This window comes from Triticum aestivum, chromosome 5B, assembly GCF_018294505.1.
Source record: "Triticum aestivum cultivar Chinese Spring chromosome 5B, IWGSC CS RefSeq v2.1, whole genome shotgun sequence".
Classification (NCBI taxonomy): domain Eukaryota; kingdom Viridiplantae; phylum Streptophyta; class Magnoliopsida; order Poales; family Poaceae; genus Triticum; species Triticum aestivum.
Window position 1 is genome coordinate 119,881,053 of NC_057807.1, and position 8,738 is coordinate 119,889,790.

At 45.6% G+C, this 8,738-nt stretch overlaps 1 protein-coding gene across 1 annotated transcript; it reads left to right on the plus strand.

Moving 5' to 3' along the window:
- The first annotated feature begins 2,706 nt into the window (after window positions 1-2,706).
- On the plus strand, window positions 2,707-7,664 carry LOC123110730 (uncharacterized). The gene is made up of 5 exons (XM_044531325.1): window positions 2,707-2,836; window positions 6,054-6,118; window positions 6,404-6,448; window positions 7,046-7,143; window positions 7,240-7,664. The coding sequence occupies exons 2-5, from the start codon at window positions 6,065-6,067 to the stop codon at window positions 7,310-7,312; spliced, it is 270 nt and encodes an 89-aa protein (XP_044387260.1). The 5' UTR covers window positions 2,707-2,836; window positions 6,054-6,064; the 3' UTR covers window positions 7,313-7,664.
- The last annotated feature ends 1,074 nt before the right edge of the window (window positions 7,665-8,738 follow it).

Here is an 8,738-nt window from a genome sequence, read left to right on the forward strand (position 1 = left end):
GATGGGGTTGTGTACCTAGGGTAGGATCATGGACCTGATCCAAGTAACTTACCCTAGGACATCCTTAGAAGAGGTCGCCTTCCAGTCGACCAACGAGGATTCACTCGACTGGCCTGAAGGACTCGACCACGAAGACTCACTCGACCACCAGGAGGTCAAGAGGCACTCTGCACTGCAACGGCCTGTAATCAAGTAGTCTTTATGATAGTAAAGGCACTTTATGTGGGGCGTTACCAGTAACGCCCCAGACTTAACTCACCTTAAACCCTCTCCTACGTGGGCTGGCTGGGGTCCTGGCGCACTCTATATAAGCCACCCCCCTCCACAGGCAGAGGGGTTCGGCACCTTGTAATTCATACATTCATAATCCACTCGACCGCCTCCGGGCTCCGAGACGTAGGGCTGTTACTTCTTCTGAGAAGGGCCTGAACTCGTACATCCTTTGTGCTTACAGCCTCTCCATAGCTAAGACCTTGCCTCTCCATACCTACCCCCCACTCTACTGTCAGGCTTAGAACCACGACAAGAGGCACGGTTGTGATTTCGTCAGAGGCACGAGCGTGCCTCTTTCGAAAAGAGAAAAAAATCGTGCTCCAGATTCGGTTTTTTCATTCGTTTTTTTTGTGATTTTTTTGTCAAAACCTATCAACATGAGATCTAGTTTTGAAGATTTCGAAGCGAGGAATCCAACCATGAAAGCGGCTCGAGATTTGGACGCACGGTTTAAGAGATAAAACGTTTTGAATAAACGGATCTACAGAAAAAAGGGAAAACTCACAGGTTGTGACAAGTGGCGCACACTTTTTTTTGAGTAAAATCTCGCCTTCTTTATTCATCCAACGGAATCATCATAGGTACAAGGTTTGGGTCATGAGGATTACCCAACCAAAGATGTCTACCTACTTCAAGATTACAAGCAAACTTGGCGAGATTATGAGCCTCGAAATTAAAGTTCCTACGTTCATGTATGAAAGAACTAGAAATAAAACCGGTACACCGGGTCGTTATTTCATGTACTATAGAAGCATTTGGACCTCCTGTCCCTCTGTTGATGTCGTTGATCGCCTCCTGGCAATCTGAAGCCGCACAAATCTCCCGGGTCGCGAGGTCATCTGCTAATGCCAAGGCTTCTCGGCATGCATATGTCTCCAGAAATAGAGGATCATTGATTCCCCGATAAACCACCGCTGATGACCCTAGATAGAGGCATGTCTGATCCCGACACATGGCTGCGACTGCTCCGCCATGATGAGATCTAGCAACATCACCGTCAACGTTAACCTTCACGAAACCCCCCGGGGGTGGAAGCCACCTTCTGACCTGCGGCCGCAGAGCAGAGCTGGTCTCCTGGCTAGTACCGCTAGATTGTATCAGGCCTAATTAACTCGGCAATGAAATTGTTGACAAAAGACACTGTATGTTGGGGGCTCTGGAAAATCGATTCATAAATTACCTTTCTTCTCGCGTACCACACCGACCAGAGTGTGACGACCAACTTGGTGAAGTTTGCTTGATCCAACTTGTCATTTAACTCGAACAGCCAGAGCCTCGCATTTGGTTCCACAAACTCTGCCATTTGAGCTACAAGCTCGTCATCTAACAGAGCCCACACACACCGCGATGTTGTGCAAGATAGGAGGGCATGCCTCCATGAGTCCTCACAGCCACACAGTGGGCAAACATCACGATCAGCCATATTCCTCCTCTTCAAAATGTCCAGAGTTGGTAAGGAGTGATGCGCTAACCTCCACAGAAAGATCCTGATTTTGGACGGGATTTTTAGCTTCCACAGAGAGCACCAAGACTTCTCGTCCCTTGCAGTGTTGGAAGATCCGCTCCCTCCTTCTAACCACTCCTCTCTCTGCAGCTTCGTTTTCAGCAAAAACTTGTATGCTGAGCTGACGCTGAAAACACCTTTCCTGTCAGGATACCAAGCCCAAAAGTCATCTATATTTGCTGTACAAATAGGAATACTCATAATAGCATTCGCGTCAATAGGCAAGAACACCGAACGAATCCGAGTTTCATTGCAAGCGGCTGACGCTGGCAGAAGTAACTCCGACACATACTGTGGTGGATTTACCACAAGAGAAGTGATCGGGCGCGGAGTCATCTCCTTTGGTATCCAGTTATGAGTCCATATATTCGTGCCCTCACCATTGCCGATCCATCGAATTAAGCCTTGCTTTAGTAGGTCGTGCCCTTCCAAAATTGCCCGCCAAACTTGTGACGACCGTGAACCCAGGCCCGCTTCTAGAATGGTGTTGTCTGGGTAATATGAAGCCTTCAAAATTCTTGCACTCAAACTATCTGGTTCTTGCAAAAGTCTCCATGCTTGTCTTGATAACAACGCCAAGTTGAAAAGCTCAAGATCTCTGAAACCTAGACCGCCCAAGTGTTTCGGTCTGGTCATCACGTCCCATGATACCCATGCAGGCTTGCGTTGTCCTTGTTTGCAACCCCACCAGAACTTCTTAATAATTGTTTTTATATGATCACACAAACCCCTCGGAAGTTTGAAACACGACATAGAGAAAACTGGAATGGCCTGGGGATGTTGGAGTGATCTTCACAACAAGTACTCCTCAACTAGTGATTTCGCGGAACTATATTCCGGGCATTATTACATGGGCTTTATGGGATGGTCACTAAGCCACGGAATATAATCCCTAAAAAAAAACTAAGCCACGGAATAAGCCCAACCCAATAGCGAACAGGCCCATGGGCAAGTACCAGCCAGAGATATCCTTTGCACGTAGCAGTCGCTCCCACACCGCTCCAGAGGTCGCCGCCGCCGCCGCCGCTTCCCCGCCGTCGGCCGCTACGAGAACCCCAGGTACACTAGCGCCCTTAAGCATTGTGTCACCGAACCCTCTCCCTGAATCCCGCGGGTACTCTCCACCACTCCCCACTCCCATCTACTGGATCGCTGTGGAGTGAACCTACCGGAATGGTTGGAAACCTAGAGGTTGATCCGACTGATCTCGCCAGGTTTGATCCGACGACCGAGCTCAATGCCTCCTCCGAGCAACTGCACCTCCCTCCGGCAACGGCGACGGCGACAGCCTCGTCTCCTTTCTCCTCCTCCGGCTACTCTCCACGCCGACGCGCTCACGGCCGTCTCTCGCCAACGAGCTAGCTGCCCCCACACCTGCGAAGGCTAGCCGAGTGACCTCCTGCTTGCCTGGTTTCTCGATTCCCTCTCCGCTGCTGGGGACGGGAGCATCTTGTCCCCACCGGCTGCAGTTCTTCCTTAGCAATGCGAATGTTTAGTTGACCATCACCTTGTTAAGCAGCCACGAGTAAGGCGACCCACCATTTCCCCGTGGATGAACTTTGTGCATAGATGTATCTTTGCTAAACCTTGGCAGGGTAGGTAGGCCACCATACATCATCACAGCCCATTTAGCAAGCTTTGATGGTTCCGGAGTCGGGTTCAACTAATCATTATATTCACAAGGCAACCGAGTTGTCCACAGATCTGTTGTAGCTGTTGTAGGTTCAATTTCCAAACCCTCTTGATGGCAATTGATCTGCAGCTTTGCATCTTGGGGGACAACTTCTGAGAAAAACCATCACTAATCATGACACAAACTGGTTGCATCCAAACCCTTGTCAATGACCTAACTTTGTGTGATAGCAATGTTTTTAAGGCGTCGGTATAAATACAAAGTTAGGTTGTAAGCGTTATAATGTTATGAAGGGGGCCGGTTGCCATAAAACGCGTTACGCCATAAAAACATTGCTTGTCATATATTACTGATTCCTGAAACAGTCAGAGCAAGTTGCTGCATCTATGTGCACTGAATTGCTTTCCTCAAACAGCTAGCCCATTTGGCAAGCTTTGATGGCTCCGCATTCTAGTTCAACCAAGTTGTCCACAGATCTGTTGTACATGTGTAGGTCCAGTTTCCAAATCCTCTTTCTTGATGGCAATTGATCTGCAGCTCTGCATCTTGGGGGTCAACTTCTGAGAAAACCATTGCCAATCATGGCACAAACTGGTTGCATCCAAACCCTTGTCATATTTTACTGATTCCTGAAACAGCTAGAGCCAATTGCTGCATCTATGTGCACTGAATTGCTTTCCTCAAACAGCTAGAGCCAAATACTTCATCCATGTGCATTGAATTGCTATATATTCCGATTTTATCCTAGAGTTATTTATACATGTAGCCACAATGATCTAAACTCTAATGCATTTACATGATTCAATTGCCACTTGCTTTATGTGCGTGGGCACTGCAGTCCGCCTGTAACTTAGCCCCTGGAGCCACTGAGCCTAGCACTCCCAGTTCCTTAGGATTTAACATGAGTAGTCTGCATAATACGAGTATTTAACAAAAAACTACCACAATTCATCAAACCGTGCCCATAGGCTACCACTTTACAAATTTGTGCCAAAAACTACCACTTTTTTCCTAATCTTTAACTAAAAACTACCACATCGATTTAAAGACTGATTAGCCAAAAATTAAACATGATTAGCGCAGCCAGCCGGAGCTAGCTAGCTCACGACGGACGTAGCCGGAGCTAGCTAGCTAGCTCACGCGCTTGCTGCGGCCGGCCGAAGCTGCTAGTTCACGACGGGGACGCAGCCAGAGCTAGCTAGCTGGCTAGCTCACGCACGCACTGCGGCGGCCGGAGCTAGCTATCTATGCGCGACCGCCGCTTGCTGCTGCTGCTACTTGCCGTCGCTCCCGCTTGCCCCGCAGCTGCTGCTTGCTTCCGCCACCGCCGTTGCTCCCGCTTGCCGCCGCCGCCGCTGCCGCATGCCTCTGCTTGCCGCTGCCGCCGCCGCTGACGAGCTCACCGGCCGGGACCTGACTGCTTTTTATTTTATTTTACAGGCACCCGATCGCTTTTAAAAAAATTGTAGGGACCTGATTGCATTTGTAAAGTGGACCTAAGTGCGTTTAAAATGGACGAAACGGTCGATTTACAGACATGGTAGTTTTTAGGAAAAATTAGTAAAAAAGTGGTAGTTTACGGTATAAATTTGTAAAGTGGTAGTCTGTGGGCACGGTTTCACGAATTGTGGTAGTTTTTCGTTAAACACTCGCATAATACCATGGATACATAACAATATGTGAAGTCTGATCACAGCTTTCTCACAGAGTAGAGGTTATACCAGTTCCTGTTTTTCCTCAGCATTAGTTCTTGCCAAGTAGAAGTTCTCGCCAATTAGGTCTCTTTCTTTTCTTATTATGCCTTTATTTTCCTGACACTGTCTTGCTTGTGTGACTTTATGTTTCTTCCCCCTCTGGATATACTGAAGAATTTAACAGCGTACTGCAATTAGTTGTCCAAACATTATGTTTTGTTTTGATCTTTTTCCCAATATTTCTGATAACTTTCTGCCTGGAATTTCCCCCCCTTCCCACTTGTTGCCCAAATAACGACAGGGATTTCCCCTGGTTGAGGAGATCTCCCCCATGCTGGGAGAGGGTTCTCCTCCCTGATAACCAAAGAAGCCCCAAACAACCCACCCTCTCTTTTCGATTCTCCATGAAATGACTGGATCAGTAGTTCATAATTACTGGTGAATTTGCAGTGTCCACAGTTTAGTAGAAATTGCTTGTAAAAGAAAGGCATCTTCTTGAACGGGTGTTCACAAGGCCTTGTAGTTTTGCGCTTTGTCTCTTGGGTAGCAGCCCAAGGCCCAAATGATTTTATAGATGTGCTATGTTGGTCAATGAAGGGGTACTTCAGGCCTGTTTATTGTTGCTTTGGGAAGCTGGTACTTTCATGCAGTCTCTTACTGCTTGGACCATGGTCCTTGGTGTGATTGTAAGGTTGTATCACATTTTTGGATATGGTTTTGTTCCCTTGTTTCTTTTAAGTTGTTGATATATAGCTTTTGTGTGCATACTGGTATTTTGTATTAATACTCTTTTCTGTGGTAGTATGTTGTACTGGTGTGTGTGCCTTAAACCTTTTTGTAATCAAAAACATTGTCTGGCCTGTTGTTCCTTAATTGCTGTAGGCGAATAATAAATGTTTGAGATTTACATGTTTAAGTAACCGACTTTCTTGTTGATTGACCATTTCAGAGTAAAGGAAGATGCCTTCACTTCAGAAAGCTTTACCTCCAGAACTTGCCGATAACGCGCTTAGAGTAAGGATCCTATCACACCTTTCTAATAGACAAATTACCCCCATCATGACCTGTACATGGTGATGGTAATGAGTAGTAAGTTCTGAAATTTCATCTCTGTAGTCGGAGTAGCTCTATCAGTTAAGTGTACCCTTTTAGCTTCAGCTTTTGCAAATCATGTCTAGTACTCTCGTGCACCTAGTTCTTCATCATCATCAAAATTGGTCACACAAAATAATAAATAGATGATGGCATTTGAGGAGAAAATGTTATCGGTACTTATAAGCTCTTTTTGTTATGCTGTAGTTATACCGCGAATGCTTAAGGAGGGCTAAGTTCATCGGTAGTCAGGTAAGTGTACTTTCGTTTGAACCATCTTATTATCTTGAAGTGCATAATATTTCTTAGCACATACTCAGCGTGCTCTGTTCTCCTCAAGTATCTTTAACCCGAGAGTGTTCCAGGAGAACTAACAGTCTGGTCGCTCCATTGTCAGTTCCTGTGTGACTTAAGCATCTTTACATAGATTTTGAATTACTTCACCTTGTTTTTTTTAATGAAAACTGCTCCAAGGAACAACGTTCTTTGGTGGCATAATAACATGTATAAGAGGGCTGATGTTCGTAAAATATGTTGCACCTGGAATATGCAAATTGTGTTTATTCATTTACAAGATTACAAGATGGAAAACCAGCTCCACAGTAGAATAAAAGGCCATCACAAATTAGAACTAATAAGTACTCCCTCCGTCCGAAAATACTTGTCATCAAAATGGATAAAAAGGGATGTATCTAGAACTAATATACATCTAGATACATCATCTTTTATTCATTTTGATGACAAGTATTTCTGGACGGAGGGAGTACTATTTACCTTTGATGTTATGGCATATTTGTGTAACTTTATGAAGGTGCATGTTTGACTGAGTTGTTGTATTTTATGACCCAGCAACATAATACAGGGCTTCTTGTTTCCATGGTGAGGCAACAGTTCAAGAAAAACATGCATGAAACTGATCCAGAGAAGATACAGAAAATGAAGGATGAGTAAGTTACTGCTCCGTGGGCACCTTCAATTTTTGGCTGTCTTACCTTTTTATTCTCGTTGGAACATACATTCTAAAATTATATCTTGCTATGCAGTGCGGCACGGGGCCTTATCAATCACATAATATATGAATCCGAGAAGATGACGGGACGTAAATTCTCAGGTTAAGAAAGTTGAAAGTAGACTTTTGGCATATGCTGTACGAGTTGAACAGCGACTTGATCCTATGGCTGTTGAATTATTTTTCTCCTCCGACACAAGGACCATCTAATGCTTTTCTTTGTTGTTGACTTAATAAAGCAGTGTTTTTTCATCAGTTGCATTTCACTGTGCTTCTGGATGTAATTGACCCACACATGCCAAGCGTTAGCTGTTTTGTTAAGGTGTAAATCTTCAGCAATTTCAAGTGCTCCAATCTGTGTGAAAACGGATGTGTTGCTTGAATTTTCTTCTTCTCATGATGTATTGAGGCAGTTTCAACATGTTCACTGGTTCCATTTCCATGGAGCTGAATTGTTCACAAGTTTGCAAAACTGGAAATATCCGTGGCCGTCTTTTTTCTCTGTTTTTTTAGACGATTTTGAACTTTGCAATCACTTGAAGCTTCCAAGGCTATTTGTGGATCTCACTGGATTGTCTGCAGTATTAAACAGTCTACACAACTAAAGAGCTCATGCCTATGAAATGCCAGATTATAACACCGAAGATTGCCGTTGCCTTCAGTTTATTCTCTCATGAAACTGTTTTTAGGTGAGCCTGAAGAGTGCGCTCTTACCAAGTTCTACTGATACCATCGGTCTTTCTCAGTAAAAAGCAAGAGAATCACTCTTACCAAGAAGCTTGACTTACTGGGGCAATAGAATGCATCCTAATTATTCATGGTCACATCTGTAGATCCTGGATGATGCATCTGCCCCTCTGCACCTAACATGCATGGATATGATATCTCAGCGTTCAACTGAAGCAGCTACAACTCTATGGGTGGTATTTTGTCACATTGCTCTCTGGAATCCGGAAAAGCGCGACAAAACGGATGGCGCTGCGTCAAAGAGATGAGAGAGGGGTGTAGGAAAGGAACTGATGAGGAGGATGAGTTCAGGGAGCTGGGGCCAATTCTAGAATTCCCTGCACTGCAGGGTGTGAAACACAACTTACTGTCTGCAGGTCAAATGATGGGGAAGCAACACCCATGCCTGACAAAAGGTTGTCATCCAGACATCACCAATGGACCTCAAGGATGGATACCCTTCAGCCTTCATCTTCCGCCGTGCCGACGAACTCCAGCCGCTCCTTTCCGGCACAGGTTCATCACCTGTAAGGTCCATCTGATCACTAGCCCTAGCTCACGGGTTGTCGAGGGAATCATCGGTTGAGGAAAAGGGCGACGGCGACCATGATTGTTGACAATTGGGGGGGGGGGGGGGGGGGGGGGGTCGTCTAGCCCAGCGGAATGACAATGCAGCAGCAGCTCCTATGAGCCTATGACCTGGACTGCATACAGATGAACTCTCTGGTGGCTATGGTACCTCTGGTTTCAGCAGGTCAATGCTCCATGACCAGTGCAATGCAATGTCTTCTAAAGTTGGAATCATGG